The sequence below is a fragment of the Coregonus lavaretus genome (genome assembly GCF_964263955.1).
Source record: "Coregonus lavaretus genome assembly, chromosome: 16".
Classification (NCBI taxonomy): Eukaryota; Metazoa; Chordata; class Actinopteri; order Salmoniformes; family Salmonidae; genus Coregonus; species Coregonus lavaretus.
The window spans coordinates 40,287,777-40,311,428 of record NC_140003.1 but is presented as its reverse complement, the minus strand read 5'-3'; the positions used below and the strand labels follow the sequence as shown (position 1 = coordinate 40,311,428).

The following is a 23,652-nucleotide window of genomic DNA, read 5'->3' as shown; positions in this document are numbered from 1 at the left end:
AAAAGTCCCCTGTCCTTAACAATTACAAACATACCCATAACATGATGCAGCCACCACTATGCTTGAAAACACAGAGAGTGGTACTCAGTAATGTGTTGTTTTGGATTTGCCCCAAACATAAGACTTTGTACAAATGTTTTGGGTTATTACTTTAGTGCCTTGTTGCAAACAGGATGCATGTTTTTGAATATTTTTTATTCTGTACAGGCTTCCTTCTTTTCACTCCATCAATTAGGTTAGTATTGTGGAGTACCTGCAATGTTGTTGATCCATCCTCAGTTTTCTCCTATCACAGCCATTAAACTGTTTTAAAGTCACAATTGGCCTCATGGTGAAATCCTTGAGCGGCTTCCTTCCTCTCCGGCAACGGAGTTGGGAAGGATGCATGTATCTTTGTAGTGACTGGGTGTATTGATACACCATCCAAAGTGTAATTAAAACTTCACCATACTCAAAGGGATATTCAACGTATGCTTCTTTTTAATTTCTACCCATCTACCAATAGGTGCCCTTCATTGTGAGGCATTAGAAAACCTCCCTGGTTTTTGTGGTTGAATCTGTTTGAAATGTACTGCTCGACTGAGGGACCTTACAGATAATTGTATGGGTGGGGTACAGAGATGAGGTAGTCATTAAAAAAATAATGTTAAACACTATTACTTAATAATAATAATAATAATATGCCATTTAGCAGACGCTTTTATCCAAAGCGACTTACAGTCGTGCGTGCATACATTTTTTTTTTTGTGTACTTATTATGTGACTTGTTAAGCAAATGTTTACTCCTGAACTTATTTAGGCTTGCCATAACCAAGGGGTTGAATACTTATTGACTCAAGACATTTCAGCTTTTCATTTTTAATTCATTTGTAAAAAATACAATAAAAACAGTTCCACTTGACATTATGGGGTATTGTGTAGGTCAGTTACAAAAAATCTCAATTTAATTCATTTTCTATTCAGGATAAACACAAAAAAATGTGGAAAAGGTTAAGGGGGTGTGAATACTTTCTGAAGGCACTGTATACACACACACACACAGAGACAGACTGTCGAAGGCATTCATCTAGGCCTAATCGACTCTCCCCAGCCACTTCGTTGCACAAGACCCAATAATAACAGGCGCTCTGCTGGCCTGTTCCTGCCCTAGCCCTAACCCAGCAGGCTCTCCCAGCCTGAACCTACCCTCAGCTAAAGCTAAGTCACTCTCTCTCCAGCCCCAACCTGAGCCCCAACCCCAACAAGCTGAGAGCTGCTTCAACTGGTGTTACGAACATTTGTTTCAAGGAACTGTTAGGCTGTTATATCTGATCTGTACAGTGTAGCTCTGCAATGAAAATAGAGGATACAAACAAACAAACACTCACGCTCACATAAAAACACATATACACACCTTTTCCCAGCTATTCTCTTTGGAATCTAGCATTAGAACAGGGTTTCCCAAACTCGGTCCTGGGGCCCCCCCTGTGTTCACGTTTAGTTTTTTGCCCTAGCAGGACCAAGTTTGGGAACCCCTGCATTAGAAGACTGTGTGAGAATGGGAGTGAGCAGGGCAGGGCCAACGGCCTACAGCTCTCCTGTTTTCACACAGCTTTTTTCAGGGCCTGGCCTGGCTGTTATTGGCTGCTTCTAAGACAGGTTCACATTCTCTATTTCTCACCCCCATCTCTTTCCCTCTCTCCCCCTTTTTTTCTACCCTTCTGACTGAAACATCAGATGTCACTCGTTCAGACCATTGATGAGAAATGGGGGAGTTCTATTGTCTCAGTCAAGCCCTTCATTAACTCTTCTCCTCTCTGGTTCATGTTATCGTTCATCCTGCGAGTATTATAGTTACCTCTCTATCTTCAGTTTGGATACACACACACATACCTGTACACACAAAGTATCAGGGAAGTGAGGGTGGCCTCCTGTAGCTCAGTTGGTAGAGCATGGCACTTGCAACGCCAGGGTTGTGGGTTCGATTCCCACGGGGGGCCAGTATGAAAGATGTATGCACTCACTAACTGTAAGTTGCTCTGGATAAGAGCGTCTGCTAAATGACTAAAATGTGGTAGGAAGGAAGGAGAGAAGATAAGTGTTTTTATTCTGAAATAACGTTATTGTTGGCCGATGGATTAAGGTTTTGCCTGAGTGTGTGGGAAGGATTTACCCTCCAATATTTAGCTCATAGGATGAGGAGGAGATATGAACAACAGATTATCCCTCACTCCAACAGAGATCTCTGCTTCCCTCCATCTCCATTCCTCAGCATCCCTCTCTTCCTCCTGCATCTCTCTTTCATCTTTCTTTCTCCTCACATCTCTCTCTCTCCTTCTTTATCTCTTTCTCTCTCCCTTCCTGTCTTTGTCTCTCTTTTTTTTTTTTTTGGGGGGGGAGGTGTATTATTTTCCCCTAACACTGATGGGCAGTACCAAAACAAATGATCTAATGATTCTGTCTCTTTGCAGCATAGTCTGCAGAGCTGGGATGATTGTATCCCCCATATACATAACATTCTATTGGTTGTAATAATTGTGTATAATAATTTAAATTGAAAAACTCAAGTTTGGAATCAGGCGTTGTTTTGTGTATAATTCATAAACCATGTTCCATGGAACCGGCATTTTGCAACCTGTATGGCGCAGCTGTCAATTTGTTGGTCCTTAAATGGAACTGGTCTACTTTTTTATTTATCTCTTTTATTTTTTTAACCAATTGTGGTCTTTAATGTAGGGCCAACAGACAAGTTCCTTACCTTCTAATGTAGGGCCAACAGACAAGTTCCTTACCTTCTAATGTAGGGCCAACAGACAAGTTCCTTACCTTCTCCCCCTTCCACTTGCCTCCACCATTTTTGTGGAAATGCTGCAATCAGTTTGTTGTAATTTTGGATAGAGCAGACATTTCCATATATTTTTGTTACCTGCATGTGTGATATAGTAATAAATTATGTATCATTAAGGCAAAATGTTGGGAAATGTCAAAAGTAAAATATAGTAAACATGATTGACATTCTATAATTCAGATGTATGTTTAAATAAGCAATATAGCCAATACAGTGTGTAACCATGCCTTAATGTATGTATGTGTATTATTTTTGAGAAAGGGTCTGCCACCAATATAATGAGATAAGGGGAAGAGGCCATATAGAAAGGCGCCCATGGTCTTTTGGAGTAAACAACATGTGTTGTTGGACTTTGAAAGATAATAGTGGCGTGGCAGTTAAAGAAGTTAATCAGTGATCTTAAAGGGAGTAGCTTTGTAAGCTATGTATACATGACTGTGCATTTGTGTGTTATATAAGAGATATCTAAGCAAAAGAGAGACAGTTGTTCCATGGAGCAAGCTCGGCTTTATTATGCAATAAAGTCTAATTGTAAGTCGCTCTGGATAAGAGCGTCTGCTAAATGACGTAAATGTAAATGTAAATGTAATTCTTGGATTCACAAACTCCGGTCTCTTGAGAGATATTTTTGAGTTGACTATTTTCTAGTCAAATATTTCTACGACAGTGACAACTCCACCAGTCCTATTTATGATATAATTTACTTTTTGTTGTTGTTGATTAATTCATATATTTGGAATTTATCCATAATATTTGTTGTAATATTTGTTCTGTCTTTTCTGGTGGATGAAAGTGTCTCTCTTTTTGCCTGAGCAGTCTGTGGTTTCTAGGCCAGACACTAGGCATGAGGGTGGAGTTGAGATGATAATCTCAGAGAGAGGCAGAGAGAGAGAGAGAATGAGAGGGAGTGGGCGTGAGCGGAAGATCTGCTGGAAAGGTCATCTGATCCATGCATGCTTTAATTTTTTTTCTTAACAGTTCACTTCACCACTCTACATTATCCTATCCTCTACTATCTAGGAGTAATCCTATTTTATAACATACTGCTGCTCAATCCAGCCTTAATCCAATGGAACAGTCCTACTGTACTTTACTATAACCCTTTACATCAGCGTACTCTGATGCAGTCCTATGCTATCCTGTGGCAGCTATAAGAAACTTGATGGTAAAAGGACCTAGCAGGGTTGCCAACTCGGACCAACCTCAATCATGGGGATTATGGGATTTCTTTAACATTGTTTACGTTTCAGTTATTTTATATTTCATTCAGGAATATTCCTGAATATCTCCAAGCCAAACTAGGGGGGTTAGCATAGCAACCTTCTGAGCTGGCGTTTCACTCCACTAGCACTAGAGCTGGGAGATCCAATATGCCATTTCAGCAAGACAAACTAAAACGCTAGCAGTTAGTAGATACAGTATTGGATATGAGAGTAATATCACCTCTCTGGCCCCTGCAAGTGGAGTAGGGTGAACCTGTAGGTGAGGAGCAGGGAGAGAGTGGAGACGGATCCTGGCAGGCAGCATAAGTACTGAGTAAATGGAAATATGATATTTCAGTTTTTTATTTTTAATACATTTGCAAATAATTCTAAAAACCTGTTTTGGATTTGTCATTATGGGGTATTGTGTGTAGATTTGATGAGGGGGGAAATCAATTTAATCCATTTTAGAATAAGGCTGTAACGTAACAATGTGGAAAAAGTCAAGTGGTCTGAATACTTTCCGAATCCACTGTATATAAAGGATGTGTAAAGAGAAAATTAAAGGGTGTATCTAGTCAGTTATCTAGTCAGGTATCTAGTCAGTTACACAACTGATTACATTCAACCGAAATGTGTCTTCCGCATTTAACCCCTCTGAGCAGATGTGTGGGTTAACAGCCTTCCTCAAGGGCAGAAAAAAATAAGCAAACACATTTGCTGTTCGCCAAAAGACATGTAGGAGACTCCCTAAACATATGGAAGAAGGTACTCTGGTCAGATGAGACTAAAATTGAGCTTTTTGGCCATCAAGGGAAATGCTATGTCTGGCGCAAACCCAACACCTCTCATCACCCCGAGAACACCATCCCCACAGTGAAGCATGGTGGTGGCAGCATCATGCTGTGGGGATGTTTTTCATTGGCAGGGACTGGGAAACTGGTCAGAATTGAAGGAAGGATGGATGGCACTAAATACAGGGAAATTATTGAGGGAAAACTGTTTCAGTCTTCCAGAGATTTGAGACTGGGATGGAGGTCACCTTCCAGCAGGACAATGACCCTAAGCATACTGCTAAATCAACACTTGAGTGGTTTAAGGGGAAACATTTAAATGTCTTGGAATGGCCTAGTCAAAGCCCAGACCTCAATCCAATTGAGAATCTGTGGTATGACTTAAAGATTGCGGTACACCAGCGGAACCCATCCAACTTGAAGGAGCTGGAGCAGTTTTGCCTTGAAGAATGGGCAAAAATCCCAGTGGCTAGATGTGCCAAGCGTATAGAGACATACCCCAAGAGACTTGCAGCGGTAATTGCTGCAAAAGGTGGCTCTACAAAGTGTTGACTTTGTAGAGCCACTGGGATTTTTTGTTTGTTTCACAATAAAACATATTTTGCATCTTCAAAGTGGTAGGCATGTTGTGTAAATCAAATGATACAACCTCCCCAAAAAATCCATTTAAATTCCAGGTTGTAAGGCAACAAAATAGGAAAAATGACAAGGGGGGTGAATACTTTTGCAAGCCACTAAGTCTTATCAACCAGCGCATAAACTGAGAGACTAGTCCGTCTGTCTTCTGTTTGACAGATTTGTGCAGGTATATTTGTAGTTCTATATCTGTTGTATCTCTGTTGTAGTCTCCTGAGTGGCGCAGTGGTCTAAGGCTGTGCTACTAGAGATCCTGGTTCGAATCCAGGCTCTGTTGCAGCCGGCCGCGACCGGGAGACTCATGGGCAGCGCACAGTTGTCCAGGGTAGGGGAGGGAATGGCCGGCAGGGATGTAGCTCAGTTGATAGAGCATGGCGTTTGCAACGCCAGGGTTGTGGGTTCAATTCCCACGGGGGACCAGTATGAAAAATATATATATATATATGTATTCACTAACTGTAAGTCGCTCTGGATAAGAGCGTCTGCTAAATGACAAAAATGTATATTTGTCTGCCATGTCTTTTGTCTCTCCTCTCTTTCATTCCCTTGCTCTCCCACACCCTAATCCCCATCTCTCATCCTAGCTCCTCTTTCTTTCCTTCTCTCTCTCTTGCTCTCTCTCGCTGTCTCTCTGTCTCTGTGTCTCTGTCTCTGTCTCTCTCTGTCTCTCTCTGTCTCTCTCTCTGTCTCTCTCTCTCTGTCTCTCTCTTTCTCTCTCTTTATCTCTCTCTCTCGCTCTCTCTCTCTCTCGCTCTCTCTCTCTGTCTCTCTCTTTCTCTCTCTTTCTTTCTTTCTCTCTCTCTCTCTCTGTCTCTCTCTCTCTCTCTCTCTCTCTCTCTCTCTCTCTCTCTCTCTCTCTCTCTCTCTCTCTCTTGCTCTCTCTCTCTCTCTCTCTCTCTCTCACACATACAATAGTTTCTCATTGTGTCTCTCTTTGTTTCTCTCCCCCTCCCCTCTCTCTCTTGCTCTCTCTCTCTCTTTCAGTATGTGGTTTGGTCTGCCATGTAAAGTAACGACCACAAACCTCCTTGGGGTAAAGGGCTAACGCTTAGGCTAATGTTCTTAACTCTCTCTTTTTTCTCAGAGGGATTTTAGAGAGTATTAAAAAGATGGTGTTGAGTGTGTAGACCTACAGGGACTGTGTGAATGGTGAGAATGCTTCTAGAGATCTGAAACAATTGGATATTAAAGATGTAGTCCGGCCTCCCGAGTGACGCAGCGGTCCGGCGCCACTACAGCCTGTGGTTCAATCCCTGGCTGTGTCACAGCCGGCCTGGGTGACTGGGAGCCCCATAGGGCGCCGCACAATTGGCCCAGCGTCGTCTGGCGGGTCATGTTTCAGAGGACTCATGACTCGACCTTCGCTTCTCCCGAGCCCGTTGGGGAGTTGCAGCAATGAGACAAGATCGTAACTACCAATTGGATATCACGAAATTGGGGAGAAAAAGATGCAGTACGGGATCTTATTTAGCACAACAAATTCATAACATATTGTATGAATTAGATTCGTAACATATCATACGAAATGGATGACGTAGTACGTAAAAAACGGGGACCTGTTTTCGCTCGTGAGTCAAAAAATTGTCTGTCCTCGGTTGCAACACTCACTACAGAGTTCCAAACTGCCTCTGGAAGCAACATCAGCTCAAGAACTGTTCGTCGGGAGCTTCATGAAATGGGTTTCTATGGCCGAGAAGCTGCACACAAGCGTAAGATCACCATATGCAATGCCAATCGTCAGCTGGAGTGGTGTAAAGTTCGCCGCCATTGGACTCTGGAGCAGTGGAAACGCGTTCTCTGGAGTGATGAATCACGCTTCACCATCTGCCAGTTCGACGGAAAAATCTGGGTTTAGCGGATGCCAGGAGAACGCTACATGCCCGAATGCATAGTGCCAACTGTAAAGTTTGGTGGAGAAGGAATAACTTGACTGGCCTGCACAGAGCCCTCAACCCCATCGAACACCTTTAGGGATGACTTGGAACGCCGACTGCAAGCCAGGCCTAATAGCCCAACATCAGTGCCCGACCTCACAAATGCTCTTGTGGCTGAATGGAAGCAAGTCCCCGCATCAATGTTCAAACATCTAGTGGAAAGCATTCCCAGAAGAGTGGAGGCTGTTATAGAAGCATATTAATGCCCATGATTTTGGAATGAGATGTTCGACCAGCAGGTGTCCACATACCATGCAGTGTATTCATACTATTTTTTTCTTTCCTTGTATTTTGTGAATGAGTGTTCTCTTCTCTCTCTCTCTCTCTCTCTCTCTCTCTCTCTCTCTGTCTCTCTGTCTCTCTGTCTCTCTCTCACTCTCATATATACAGTGTATATATACAATAATTGTTTTGGTTCCTTGTATTTCATATTCCAGGGTGTGTGTACCTTTTCCTCTATCTGTCCTCCCTTGGGCCTCATCCCAGTTCTGACTCAGTGTAGCCCAGGGTTCCCTGTGTGGCCTGGTGTGGGAGGTCTGGACAACCACAGGGGCTCCCTGAGACAGCTGCTTCCCTGGGCTTGGCCACTGCATGGTCAGCCCTCAGGGCTGGAGAACCATAATTAGGAGAGAAGGCGTTTCCTGCCCTCTCATAGTTTCCCCGTCTCCAGAGATGTGTTCCAACAATACAGGCCCAAAACATATTAATAGAACCGTGCAGTTGAAGTGTCAAACAATTTAATGGTTTATTTATTATTACTCTGTGTATGTGTATGTGTGTGTGTGTGTGTGTGTGTGTGTGTGTGCTTGTGCTTGTGCTTGCGTATTGTAACAGAATTTCACATCATAGTCAGATCATCCATAGTATACTGTACAGCTAAATATCCAACATAGTGTTAAAGAGAATACAGCCTGTGAACGGGTTAGGCCGTTAGAGTTAGCAGAAGTTCAAGAGAAACCTTTACTACAAAACATACACTGTAGTTGTTTTGAGGAAGTGATGTGTTTGATTGATAGAGCTCTGAGGCCTCATTTATAAATGTTGCGTATGCACAAAATATGCCCCAAAACATGCCTGAGCCAGTTTTCACGCAAAAATGGGCATTTATAAAAAGTGAAGGTGCTTATCCTGCCGCACAGTTTCTAGTGGTTGAAGTCTTGCATTGCAAGAAACTAGAAGTAGCCTTGTGCAGGAATATATGACGACACTCTTATTCATAACAAAAGAACAGGTAGCTAACTATAATAACAAGATGCAATAATTTAGTGAGAAGAGCGAAAATCTATTTATTTTATCTTTTCATTCTAAAATAATTAGAAATAGGCATGTTTCCTATTATCTATTTAGTTTCCATGATCATTGCAGAATAAATTCCTCACATTTTCTGACTGTGTTAGTTTCATACTCGTGAAATAGCCTATAGGCCTACAACAAGTTAGAATAGGCTACCATTCGTCCCATCGCTCATTTAACTGGACCCACTTCACAGTAGCCCAGTAAATGCAGTGGCTTGCGAAAGTATTCACCCTTGACATTTTTCCTATTTTGTTGCCTTGCAACCTGGAATAAAAATGGATTTTTGGGCGGTTTGTATCATTTGATTTACACAACTTTGAAGATGCAAAATAATAAGACAAAGAAACTTGAGCATGCATAACTATTCACCCCACCCCCAAAGACAACACTTTGTAGAGCCACCTTTTGCAGCAATTACAGCTGCAAGTCTCTTGGGGTATGTCTCTATATAAGCTTTGCACATCTAGCCACTGGGATTTTTGCCCATTCTTCAAGGCAAAACTGCTCCAGCTCCTTCAAGTTGGATGGGTTCCGCTGGTGTACTGCAATCTTTAAGTCATACCACAGATTCTCAATTGGATTGAGGTCTGGGCTTTGACTAGGCCATTCCAAGACATTTAAATGTTTCCCCTTAAACCACTCGAGTGTTGATTTAGCAGTATGCTTAGGGTCATTGTCCTGCTGGAAGGTGAACCTCCGTCCCAGTCTCAAATCTCTGGAAGACTGAAACAGGTTTCCCTCAAGAATTTCCCTGTATTTAGTGCCATCCATCATTCCTTCAATTCTGACCAGTTTCCCAGTCCCTGCCAATGAAAAACATCCTCACAGCATGATGCTGCCACAACCATGCTTCACTGTGGGGATGGTGTTCTCGGGGTGATGAGAGGTGTTGGGTTTGCGCCAGACATAGCGTATTCCTTGATGGCCAAAAAGCTCAATTTTAGTCTCATCTGACCAGAGTACCTTCTTCCATATGTTTAGGTAGTCTCCTACATGCCTTTTGGCGAACAGCAAACGTGTTTGCTTATTTTTATCTTTAAGCAATGGCTTTTTTCTGGCCACTCTTCCGTAAAGCCCAGCTCTGTGGAGTGTACGGCTTAAAGTGGTCCTATGGACAGATTCTCCAATCTCCGCTGTGGAGCTTTGCAGCTCCTTCAGGGTTATCTTTGGTCTCTTTGTTGCCTCTCTGATTAATGCCCTCCTTGCCTGGTCCGTGAGTTTTGGTGGGCGGCCCTCTCTTGGCAGATTTGTTGTGGTGCCATATTCTTTCAATTTTTTAATAATGGATTTAATGGTGCTCCGTGGGATGTTGAAAGTGTGGGATATTGTTTTATAACCCAACCCTGATCTGTACCTCTCCACAACTTTGTCCCTGACCTGTTTGGAGAGCTCCTTGTTCTTCATGGTGCCGCTTGCTTGGTGGTGCCCCTTGCTTAGTGGTTTTGCAGACTCTGGGGCCTTTCAGAACAGGTGTATGTATGTGTGTGTGTGTGTGTATATATATATATATATATATATATATATATATATATATATATATATATATATATATATATATATATATATATATATATATATACACAGTGGGGGAAAAAAGTATTTAGTCAGCCACCAATTGTGCAAGTTCTCCCACTTAAAAAGATGAGAGAGGCCTGTAATTGTCATCATAGGTACACGTCAACTATGACAGACAAAATGAGATTTTTTTTCTCCAGAAAATCACATTGTAGGATTTTTTATGAATTTATTTGCAAATTATGGTGGAAAATAAGTATTTGGCCAATAACAAAAGTTTCTCAATACTTTGTTATATACCCTTTGTTGGCAATGACACAGGTCAAACGTTTTCTGTAAGTCTTCACAAGGTTTTCACACACTGTTGCTGGTATTTTGGCCCATTCCTCCATGCAGATCTCCTCTAGAGCAGTGATGTTTTGGGGCTGTCGCTGGGCAACACGGACTTTCAGCTCCCTCCAAAGATTTTCTATGGGGTTGAGATCTGGAGACTGGCTAGGCCACTCCAGGACCTTGAAATGCTTCTTACGAAGCCACTCCTTCGTTGCCCGGGCGGTGTGTTTGGGATCATTGTCATGCTGAAAGACCCAGCCACGTTTCATCTTCAATGCCCTTGCTGATGGAAGGAGGTTTTCACTCAAAATCTCACGATACATGGCCTCATTCATTCTTTCCTTTACACGGATCAGTCGTCCTGGTCCCTTTGCAGAAAAACAGCCCCAAAGCATGATGTTTCCACCCCCATGCTTCACAGTAGGTATGGTGTTCTTTGGATGCAACTCAGCATTCTTTGTCCTCCAAACATGACGAGTTGAGTTTTTACCAAAAAGTTATATTTTGGTTTCATCTGACCATATGACATTCTCCCAATCCTCTTCTGGATCATCCAAATGCACTCTAGCAAACTTCAGACAGGCCTGGACATGTACTGGCTTAAGCAGGGGGACACGTCTGGCACTGCAGGATTTGAGTCCCTGGCGGCGTAGTGTGTTACTGATGGTAGGCTTTGCTACTTTGGTCCCAGCTTTCTGCAGGTCACTAGGTCCCCCCGTGTGGTTCTGGGATTTTTGCTCACCGTTCTTGTGATCATTTTGACCCCACGGGGTGAGATCTTGCGTGGAGCCCCAGATCGAGGGAGATTATCAGTGGTCTTGTATGTCTTCCATTTCCTAATAATTGCTCCCACAGTTGATTTCTTCAAACCAAGCTGCTTACCTATTGCAGATTCAGTCTTCCCAGCCTGGTGCAGGTCTACAATTTTGTTTCTGGTGTCCTTTGACAGCTCTTTGGTCTTGGCCATAGTGGAGTTTGGAGTGTGACTGTTTGAGGTTGTGGACAGGTGTCTTTTATACTGATAACAAGTTCAAACAAATGCCATTAATACAGGTAACGAGTGGAGGACAGAGGAGCCTCTTAAAGAAGAAGTTACAGGTCTGTGAGAGCCAGAAATCTTGCTTGTTTGTAGGTGACCAAATACTTATTTTCCACCATAATTTGCAAATAAATTCATAAAAAATCCTACAATGTGATTTTCTGGAATTTTCTTTCTCAATTTGTCTGTCATAGTTGACGTGTACCTATGATGAAAATTACAGGCCTCTCTCATCTTTTTAAGTGGGAGAACTTGGACCATTGGTGGCTGACTAAATACTTTTTCCCCCACTGTATAGGGGCACCAGGTGATTTAGGGGTACCAGGTGATTTAGGGGTACCAGGTGATTTAGGGGTACCAGCTGAGGGAAGTCTTGGAAAATACAATAAGATACACACACACACACACACACACTAATACCAAAACCTCTGAAAAGACTGGGGATTTATCATTTTAATCAAAGTCAAAACATTCAGGTCCACTTTAGATGAAGACTAACTGTCACCTTTGACCTCTCACCTCTGCAGGCCGTCCGGCTGTCCTCTCTGCTGTGACCCGGCCTCTGACTACTGATTGGAGCTGGCCTGGTGTGCGTATAGGTGTGTGAGAGAGTGTGAGGAGATGAAGTCCAGTATGCGTCAGTGGCGGAGGCTGCTGTTGGTGGGCATGTTGACGTGGGCCCTCCTCTTCCTGGCTCTGCTCTCCTACTTCCTGGACACCCACGTGTACAACGAGCCACATACCTCCGCCAGCTCCTCACTCTCCCAGCACCCCGACACACGGCGCCTGGCATCCATCCAAGGCACCCCCCACCAGCAGCACCGCTCCATCATAGGCTCCCGGCCCGAACCCACCTACACCACCTTTACCATCCCCTACCCCGACTCCGACCCTAACCATTACCCAGACTCAGAGCCTAGCTCCACCTCCACCACCCCAGAGCCTGGCCTGGAGCTGAGCTACGGGACCAGCCAGGAGAGGGAGGGGGGCAGCCACCAGCAGCAGGACTACCTGGACCCCCAGACCCTGGCTGCTTGGTCCTCCTTCAGCACGGAGAACGTGGGTTCCCACTCCGACCAGACGGTGACTCGCAGCCGTGAGAGAACTGCCTGGACCGCCTCCGACCGGGGGCCCAACCGCACCACGCGCCGGTCCTCACGTGAGGACGAAGAGGAGGAGGAGGGGGTAGAGACGAACAACAGCCACAAGAGGAGGACCATGGTGGGGGGGCATGGGGGGGAGAGGCGAGGAAAAGAAGAGGATGATTTAGAGGAGGACTACTTCTCCAAGTCTTCCCCGCTGCTGCAGCGACTCTGGCGGGGCAAAGTGTCCTCTGGGATGCTGTCCCCGCAACTGCAGCTTTCCTTGCGGAACTACCTGAGCGCCAACAAGCACCACGTGGCCTATAAAGGAGGCCGGCGGACTGCCCAGAGCCCCAGGGAACTGCTGTGTGAGCTGAAGGACCAGGCCCGGCTGAGGACGCTGGACGGGTCCGAGCAGCCCTTCTCTTCGCTGGGCTGGGCCCGCCTGGTACCGCGCCTGGCCCTGGAGAAGCTCTACAGACAGGGGGGCCAGAGGGGCTTCAGGAGCTGTGCTGTGGTGTCCTCTGCTGGGGCTATTCTGCACTCAGGCCTAGGGAAGGAGATCGGTGAGTGGAGGGTAGAGGGGGAGGGAGGGGAGGGAAGGAGATCGAAGACAGGGGGATGTAGGAATGCAGGTTAAATGGGATGAAGGGATTAAAGGAGAACTGGGAAACTTGAAGCTTTTATCAGTACAGTAGATTAAAAAACAACTTTGTTTTCCCTTTTCCCTAATACCCTAATGAATAATACCCTATGTGTTGTGACACTTTTGTGACTGTGTTATGACTGTGTGTCTCAGAGTGTGAAATACAGCATTGATCCTGATCAATTTTCTCTGTGACAACCCTGCCTCTGTGGCAGTCTGTCTGTGTGAGGGGAGAATGATGGCTCTTTACGCCGTGACATCCACAGCATTGATTGGAAAGTAAAATTGTCATGTAACTCTATGGACTTCCCCATTCGCCTCTAGCATAGTGTTAGTTTATTGTAGCAGAGAGACGTTTTGGCTTGGGCTTTATACTGTCTCTCACACACTGAGTAGCAGACATCGGTCACCCTGTAGTAACAATCTCTGTGATTGGCTGAAAGGGCTTTGGCATAAGTAATTCAAAGCCAATCAGATCTCCAGAAGGGTCTTGATGAGTTAGTTTGGAAATCCTCTATATACTTTTAGAATACTTTGGCCAACTGCATTGTGTTACCTGTGTGTGTTTGTGTGTTCTGTTCTCTGTGTTTGAGGCTCTATGGTGCATGGGGAGAGTGTGAACTCAGGGACAGATGGCTCACTTTGGAGAAAAAAAGGAACCCTTCTGGTAACGAATCAAGTTAGTTCACATCACCCATGTAGATTAGTGATGCAAATGTAGGTAAATTTTGCTGCCGACTAACTGACCCTCATGAACCAGTAAACAAACGTTTTTTTTTTTTTCTCACAAAGTACAATGACGTGACCAACAGAAAATACTACCAGTAATCTGTATATAATGACGAGATGCTTATGTTTCCGCCATAACAATGGGAGTCGTCCCAAGATGGGAAGGCAGGCGACAAGTTTAGGCCCAAAATATGCCCATAGAAACGCATTTGACTTATTTTGGACAGATTTTGGCGACAGTGAAATCTCTCGCTTCGTCTCTTCCTCTCTGATACTATGCATGCATACAAGGACCGGACATTATTCATTAACATACAACATTAGCAAGCCTATCTTCTCACAGTCAAAAGGCTGTAACCTATTATTGAACATGGAACTCCTGTAATGAAGCAGCTAATAAAACTTCATTTTCAAACATTTGCCCAAATGCAATTCGCGGAAAATGTCCAGTTCTAAACTGCGCACCTAATGCGAGCAGTTCCATTTGTTACACGGTATTGACTAGATGGGATACAGTTTGTCAGAATTGACTTTTCGTAGCAGGTTAGGATAATTAACGTAGCAGGTTAGGATAATTAGGTTAAGGTTAGGAAAAGGATTCGGGTTAACTGAAATGCAAGAAAAATCTACTTTATACATCAATTTGACATAAACCGTATATCATCTAGCCATGATCGCAATCCTCCTCCTGAAAAAAAGCTAGTAGTAGCCAGCTAGCTAATCGCTACATCTCGGTTTGTGGTTGTGCGTGGTAATGTGTAGCATTATATCCATCTTTTCACTATTATGGCTGTACGCTGGTTATGCAGGTAAGAATGAGGACATGTAGCTTATCATATATTCCTTACAGTTTATTAGCTATCTAAATTATTTATAATGTATTTATTTAACTAGCACCGTTCAGATATCTACAATGTAGCTAACTAGCCTACATTTAGCTTGTACCTAAAAGGCAAAACAAATTTGACGCCACAGTGATGTTTTCATTCATATGTGTGGATTTATTGCACTTTGGCTGACATTTATGTTCTCAGAGAGCAAAATTGCTGTCAAGGAACCGAGTATGAAAAATGTATGCACTCACTAACTGTAAGTCGCTCTGGATAAGAGCGTCTGCTAAATGACTAAAATGTACAGTTCGTACTGGTAGAGCAGACCAGTGCCTGTCAAAGTCCCTTCAGTTACACACGTTGACCACTAGGCAGCACTCTTTCTGTGTCTATGAGTAGTGAAACTGTCATGCGCTGTTACATCAATGCACAGAGCTGAATCCTGCACCAGATCGTTCATGTACCGGAATGTTCATGTCAAATGGCTATTCACACCTACCAGTCATTCAGCACAAGTGTTTTGGCTATGGCTGAAAGCAGAGGGCTTTTTCTGTCACTATGGAGGGATGGAGGGAGGAGAGGAGCAGTCAGGGTGAAGGGAAAGCGGTCCCTTCTTTCAGGTCAGGGAGACTTACTTGTGAAGAGCTTCAGCTCCACTGCCAGGCTTCTCAGTGTATCACTAGAGGTAAAGAAGATGCAGGTACTCCTGCTCTCTCTCGCACTCTCTTTCTCTCTATAGATATGTTGTGTTCTTTGTGCATTTAACCCTGTTTGTCTGTTTTGAGCTGTAGGTGAACATTGTGTGTGTGTGAATCCTGTTTGTTCTAATTCCCCAGAGCCACCATGCAGACCGATGGCCTTAAACAGCTAAATCATAGTATTTGGCCAGAGTAAACAGTCTAGACCAGCTAAATCATAGTATTTGGCCAGAGTAAATAGTCTAGACCAGCTAAATCATAGTATTTGGCCAGAGTAAACAGTCTAGACCAGCTAAATCATAGTATTTGGCCAGAGTAAATAGTCTAGACCAGCTAAATCATAGTATTTGGCCAGAGTAAACAGTGTGGATCAGCTAAATCATAGTATTTGGCCAGAGTAAACAGTCTAGACCAGCTAAATCATAGTATTTGGCCAGAGTAAACAGTCTGGACCAGCTAAATCATAGTATTTGGCCAGAGTAAACAGTGTGGATCAGCTAAAACATAGTATTTGGCCAGAGTAAACAGTCTGGACCAGCTAAATCATAGTATTTGGCCAGAGTAAACAGTCTAGACCAGCTAAATCATAGTATTTGGCCAGAGTAAACAGTCTAGACCAGCTAAATCATAGTATTTGGCCAGAGTAAACAGTCTGGAACAGCTAAATCATAGTATTTGGCCAGAGTAAACAGTCTGGACCAGCTAAATCATAGTATTTGGCCAGAGTAAACAGTCTAGACCAGCTAAATCATAGTATTTGGCCAGAGTAAACAGTCTAGACCAGCTAAATCATAGTATTTGGCCAGAGTAAACAGTCTAGACCAGCTAAATCATAGTATTTGGCCAGAGTAAACAGTCTAGACCAGCTAAATCATAGTATTTGGCCAGAGTAAACAGTGTGGATCAGCTAAATCATAGTATTTGGCCAGAGTAAACAGTCTGGACCAGCTAAATCATAGTATTTGGCCAGAGTAAACAGTCTAGACCAGCTAAATCATAGTATTTGGCCAGAGTAAACAGTCTAGACCAGCTAAATCATAGTATTTGGCCAGAGTAAACAGTCTAGACCAGCTAAATCATAGTATTTGGCCAGAGTAAAGAGAAGACAGACTGTTGGATGCCATCTAGGGGCTGGTCCTTTATGAGCACTTGATTGATTGGCCTTCCATATTTTTCTTTGACTTAGTTTAATGACACTTGATTGTCTAAATTGAATGACGCTTGATTTTCTTAGCTGAGTGACATTTGATTTTCTTAGTTGAGTGACACTTGATTTTGTTAGTTGAGTGATATTGAATTGACTTATGTTGTCTTTGTCTGTCCCCCAGATTCCCATGATGCAGTTATGCGGTTCAACACAGCACCTACAGAGGGCTATGAGAGGGACGTGGGGAAGAAGACCACCATCCGCGTCATTAACTCGCAGGTGTGTGTGTGTCAGTCCAGTGATGAAGGAATTATTTATTTTCACAGGGGGTGCAATAAAAAAAATAAAAAAAATGTTTTTAAGCCCAGTTGAGATATTTTTCTGGTTATCATTTCTGGCATTTCTGTAATAAGATACACGCAGCTTGTCTTCTGTCATAACTTGTCGCCCCAGAAGAATAAATAAAGCGCTGCTCACCAGAATAATGTCATAAATCAATAGAATGAATGCATCAATAATCTGACATCATAAAGTTTTCTTTCATTTCTGCTTCTCTTGTGCAACGAGGACGTTTAGGGGCCGGGGAGGAAAACATAAAAATTATTCCCGTGCAACATTTCCAAATGACATCAGTTTGACCTCTTTTCAAGAAATGAAACGCTGCAAAAACGATCAACCATGTTTCTGATGAGATTTCAGTTCGACTTGGATGCATTTATGCGTTTGAAATACTGTCAGTTTAATGTAACAGTGTCAATTGATGAAAAATATTGAGTTCCTAACCGCGCATTCGCATTCTCTCAAGAGATGGTGAAAGAAATAAATCACATTTCTCCTGTCCTGTTCCCGAGACAAAATCAACATTTGGTGTAGTTACCATTTTACTACAAGAAATTCATAATTATGCAGGAGTTCATATTATATTACGCTACATGTTAGAGGTTATAAGCCTACAGTCAGTGTCCAGATGTCAGTTACTGTTCCATTTAGCCCATCTAAACGTCAAACCGCCGTGTGTGTGTGTGTGTATGTGTGTGTGTGTGTGTGTATGTGTGTGTGTGTGTGTGTGTGTGTGTGTGTGTGTGTGTGTGTATGTATGTAATAAGACCAAGAGGAACTACAAGAGGTCTCACAACACAGCATGAATATGTGCCTGCAATCAAGTACCATTTCTGAGGAGTGGTTCAGCATTTTGAATGGGCCATTTCTCATTCAGATACACAACAACATGCGTCCAGACATATCAGCCTGATTTGCACTTGAATGACAATGTGATTCAATCTAAGCATGGCCACAGTCACAGGCACAAGTGTGTAATGAGCGTGTGTATGTGTGTGAACCAGCTGTCCTCCAGTAAGTGGAGTGATCACCCTCCTTGATACCAGAGGCATTATGAGTACGGGGGAATCACCACAGCTTGAGCCATCTTCTCCCTACTCCCACTCTCAGCACAGAGTACAATGGAGTAATCACACACATACACACACAACACACGCTCACACTCACTGACACACACACTGACACACACTCACACTCACACACACACACACACTCACACACACACTCACACACACACTCACACTCACACACACACACTCACACACACACTCACACACACTCACACTCACACACACACACACACACACACACACACTCACACACTCACACTCACACACACTCACACACACACACACACACACACACACACACACACACACACACACACACACACACACACACACACACACACACACACACACTCACACACTCACACTCACACACTCACACTCACACTCACACTCACACTCACACACACACACACACACACACACTCACTAGTACATTCTACTACTGTGACACTAATAATCCAAGCACCCGCTGAGCACATTCTACTGTGGACCCACAGCTACCATGGTTAGAGAGAGAGCCCTATGGAGAGTGTGTGTTTTCACTTGTTTGGGCACTGCAGTGCTGCATCTAGTTTCCAGTGTAAACTTTGACCCCTCCCCTTTACAGATCCTGGCCAATCCCAAGCACCGCTTCAACACCAGCTCCCTGTATAAGAACGTGACTCTGGTGGCCTGGGACCCTGCTCCGTACGCTGTCAACCTACACAAGGTGTGTGTGTGAGTGTGTGTGTGTGTTTGAACAAGACACTATTCTCTACTCTTACCTTGCCCACTCCTCTCTGAGAGGCCCAGTAACGGCATCTAAAAGGCGATTCTTTAAAGAGCGTCGCTCAGCAGAGCCCCAAAGTCCTGTTGAATGGGTGGAGGACAGTAATGTTAATGAGGACCTGTAGTTGTGGAAGAGTTAGCCCCGTTTGTCTCTCTAACCCACGGCCTGAAGGGACAGGATGCTACATCATGTAAACTTTCTATACCCCACACTCCTCCTTTCTCCTCTTTTGCCCTCCATCCTCTTCCTCCCTTTTACATATTTTACGTGTCCTTGAAATCTCTCCGGTTTCCACTTTATCACCACCTACAGTTGAAGTCGGAAGTTTACATACACTTAGGTTGGAGTCATTAAAACTCGCTTTTCAACCACTCCACAAATGTCTTGTTAACAAACTGGCAAGTCGGTTAAGACATCTACTTTGTGCATGACACAAGTAATTTTTCTAACAATTGTTTGCAGAAAGATTATTTCACTTATAATTCACTGTATCACAATTCCAGTGGGTCAGAAGTTCACATACACTAAGTTGACTGTGCCTTTAAACAGCTTGAAAATTCCAGAAAATTATGTCATGGCTTTAGAAGCTTCTGATAGGCTAATTGACATAATTTGAGTCAATTGGAGGTGTACCTGTGGATGTATTTCAAGGCCTAACTTCAAACTCGGTGCCTCTTTGCTTGACATCATGGGAAAATGAAAATAAATCAGCCAAGACCTCAGAAAAAAATTGTAGACCTCCACAGGTCTGGTTCATCCTTGGGAGCAATTTCCAAACGCCTGAAGGTACCACGTTCATCTGTACAAACAATATATGCAAGTATAAACACCATGGGACCACGCAGACATCATACCGCTCAGGAAGGAGACGCGTTCTGTCTCCTAGAGATTAACGTACTTTAGTGCGAAAAGTGCAAATCAATAAAAATCCAGACTACGGTTTGCAACTGCACATGGGGACAAAGATCGTACTTTTTGGAGAAATGTCCTCTGGTCTGATGAAACAAAAATAGAACTGTTTGGCCATAATGACCATCGTTATGTTTGGAGTTAAAACTAGGTTGTTTGCAAGCCGAAGAACACCATCCCAACCGTGAAGCACGGGGGTGGCAGCATCATGCTGTGGGGGTGCTTTGCTGCAGGAGGGACTGGTGCACTTCACAAAATAGATGGCATCATGAGGAAGGAAAATTATGTGGATATATTGAAGCAACATCTCAAGACAGTCAGGAAGTTAAAGCTTGGTCGCAAATGGGTCTTCCAAATGGACAATGACCCCAAGCATACTTCCAAAGTTGTGGCAAAATGGTGTAAGGACAACAAAGTTGTGGCCATCACAAATCCCTGACCACAATCCTATAGAAAATTTGTGGGCAGAACTGAAAAAGCGTGTGCGAGCAAGGAGGCCTACAAACCTGACTCAGTTACACCAGCTCTGTCAGGAGGAATGGGCCAGAATTCACCCAACTTATTGTGGGAAGCTTGTGGAAGGCTACCCGAAACGTTTGACCCAAGTTAAACAATTTAAAGGCAATGCTACCAAATACTAATTGAGTGTATGTAAACCTCTGACCCACTGGGAATGTGATGAAAAAAATAAAATCTGAAATAAATCATTCTCTCTACTATTATTCTGACATTTCACATTCTTAAAATAAAGTGGTGATCCTAACTGACCTAAGACAGATACTTTTTATTAGGATTAAATGTCAGGAATTGTGAAAAACTGAGTTTAAATGTATTTGGCTAAGTTGAATGGAAACTTCCGACTTCAGCTGTACATGTATGTTGACAGTCATAAAGCTGCTAGTTTTAGGTTTCCCCCTTCTCTCTCTCTCCCCTCCTTCCCTCTCTCCCTTTCCTCATTTCCCCCGCTTTCTTTTTCTCTCTCTTCCCCCTCCTCCTGTCACCTCTATTTATTCAGAGACTATCACGTCAGCCACAGGACCAATCAGCATCTCTCTCATCCTCTCTCATCCTCATTCTTCATCTATCTCCCCCCCTATCCCTACCGCTCTCTGAGCTGAGGTGTATGCTCAGTAATAAGTCCCGAGGAAAAGGACAAGGCTATGATGATCATTGTGTATCAGAGATTAATAGACTTCATGAGACTCCTGGGTCCGGCAGGTTAATCCTCCTGGAATTGCACTTGGAAATGTAATCACCCCCCTACTTCACCCTATCCTCCTCCTCCTCTCCTCTCTTTTCTAATATATATTGAATTATTTAGTCCTTAGCCCAGGTCTTTTATGTCATCACTTCAGGAGACATTCTGTCCTCTCTCTCTTTCTCTCTCTCTCTCTTTCTCTCTCTCTCTCTCTCTCTCTCTCTCTCTCTCTCTCTCTCTCTCTCTCTCTCTCTCTCTCTCTCTCTCTCTCTCTCTCTCTCTCTCTCTCTCTCTCTCTCTCTCTCTCTCTCTCTCTCTCTCTCTCTCTCTCTCTCTCTCTCTGATTAATACATTTTACGATGGCTTTTAGACTAAAACAGTGTTTAATTAAACAGGAGCGAACATAAGTGGAGACTGTTAGCAGGTGTTGCCTGAATTGTTGCAAAAGATTGTTGCACAGATCTACACACACTATTGTGTGTGTGTTTAGAAGTTTTACCTCAGTAGAGCCCAGACGTCAGGCTGTTAACTTGCTGACCCTGTCTTTCTCCAGCGCTGCGCTGTCTCTCTCCGTCTCTCCGTCTCTGAGAGCTGCCTGCCATCCATCACTCAGCACTTCTGACCGTTCATTAGGAACAACTCTTAATTTAATGAACACTTATCAGCCCAGAATTTGATTAAACATTTATTCACACCACTAAAGTGGTGTGGTGGCCACTAGAGATCTTGGTTCGAATCCAGGCTCTGTCGTAGCCGGCCGCGACTGGGAGACCCATGGGGCGGCGTCGTCCAGGGTAGGGGAGGGAATGGCCGGCAGGGATGTAAGCTCAGTTGGTAGAGCATGGCATTTGCAACGCCAGGGTTGTGGGTTCGATTCCCACGGGGGGCCAGGATGAAAAATATAAAAAGAATGTATGCACGCACTAACTGTAAGTCGCTCTGGATAAGAGCGTCTGCTAAATGACTAAAATGTAAATGGAAAGTCTGCACAACAATTGTTTTTTCACCCTGCTCAAATTGGTCTCACTAGACTCCCAGCCGACAGAAAATAACAGCTGTAAAAATGTGTATCCCTGTGTGTGTGTGTACTTGATTGCAGGTCTGTTTGCCAGTGTCAAAATGTTTATATATGCGTCCAGCTCGCTCCGTTCAACGCTTGCTTTGTTATCATACCAATTTGCTGTGGCTGAGGCGTGGAGCTGATGTGTGGAGCTCCTTGGTAACAGCAGAGAGCTGAATGGCAGTCCGACAGGTTGCCTGTCTTTCTCCAGAGCCCTCACCCACCCTCCCAGGCAATTACATCCTGCACTGGGACTCACTCGACTATTTATCCAATTACACACTAACTTGTTTAACCAGTACCAGGCATTTAACCTAGAGTGTCAGACCATAACAAATACATGTTCCATTTTAAATGGATTCGGCTGAATGGCATGTACAGTGAGGGGGAAAAAGTATTCGATCTCCTGCTGATTTTGTACGTTTGCCCACTGACAAAGAAATGATCAGTCTATAATTTTAATGGTAGGTTTATTTGAACAGTGAGAGACAGAATAACAACAACAAAAATCCAGAAAAACGCATGTCAAAAATGTTATAAATTGATTTGCATTTTAATGAGGGAAATAAGTATTTGACCCCTCTGCAAAACATGACTTAGTACTTAGTGGCAAAACCCTTTTTGGCAATCACAGAGGTCAGATGTTTCTTGTAGTTGGCCACCAGGTTTGCACACATCTCAGGAGGGATTTTGTCCCATTCCTCTTTGCAGATCTTCTCCAAGTCATTAAGGTTTCGAGCCTGACGTTTGGCAACTCAAACCTTCAGCTCCCTCCACAGATTTTCTATGGGATTAAGGTCTGGAGACTAGCTAGGCCACTCCAGGACCTTAATGTGCTTCTTCTTGAGCCACTCCTTTGTTGCCTTGGCCGTGTGTTTTGGGTCATTGTAATGCTGGAATACCCATCCACGACTCATTTCAATGCCCTGGCTGAGGGAAGGAGGTTCTCACCCAAGATTTGACGGTACATGGCCCCGTCCATCGTCCCTTTGATGCGGTGAAGTTGTCCTGTCCCCTTAGCAGAAAAACACCCCCAAAGCATGTTTCCACCTCCATGTTTGACGGAGGGGATGGTGTTCTTGGGGTCATAGGCAGCATTCCTCTTCCTCCAAACACGGCGAGTTGAGTTGATGCCAAAGCGCTCCATTTTGGTCTCATCTGACCACAACACTTTCACCCAGTTCTCCTCTGAATCAGATGTTCATTGGCAAACTTCAGACGGGCATGTATGCTTTCTTGAGCAGGGGGACCTTGCGGGCGCTGCAGGATTTCAGTCCTTCACGGCGTAGTGTGTTACCAATTGTTTTCTTGGTGACTATGGTCCCAGCTGCCTTGAGATCATTGACAAGATCCTCCCGTGTAGTTCTGGGCTGATTCCTCAACGTTCTCATGATCATTGCAACTCCACGAGGTGAGATCTTGCATGGAGCCCCAGGCCGAGGGAGATTTACAGTTATTTTGTGTTTCTTCCATTTGCGAATAATCGCACCAACTGTTGTCACCTTCTCACCAAGCTGCTTGGCGATGGCCTTGTAGCCCATTCCAGCCTTGTGTAGGTCTACAATCTTGTCCTTGACATCCTTGGAGATCTCTTTGGTC

The 23,652-nt window shown here is 43.9% G+C and overlaps 1 protein-coding gene across 4 annotated transcripts in view; it reads left to right on the top strand.

The window, feature by feature from the left end:
• The window catches only part of LOC311143947 (beta-galactoside alpha-2,6-sialyltransferase 2-like), a 71,159-nt gene that overhangs the window by 28,969 nt on the left and 18,538 nt on the right, over nt 1-23,652 (top strand). For all 4 annotated transcript variants that reach the window (XM_084179847.1, XM_084179848.1, XM_084179849.1 and 1 more), the window contains exons 2-4: nt 12,104-13,224; nt 16,890-16,987; nt 18,725-18,826. In XM_084179847.1, coding sequence (XP_084035973.1) covers nt 12,198-13,224; nt 16,890-16,987; nt 18,725-18,826 — 1,227 coding nt within the window. In that variant the 5' untranslated portion in view covers nt 12,104-12,197. The remainder of the gene's footprint in view (nt 1-12,103; nt 13,225-16,889; nt 16,988-18,724; nt 18,827-23,652) is intronic.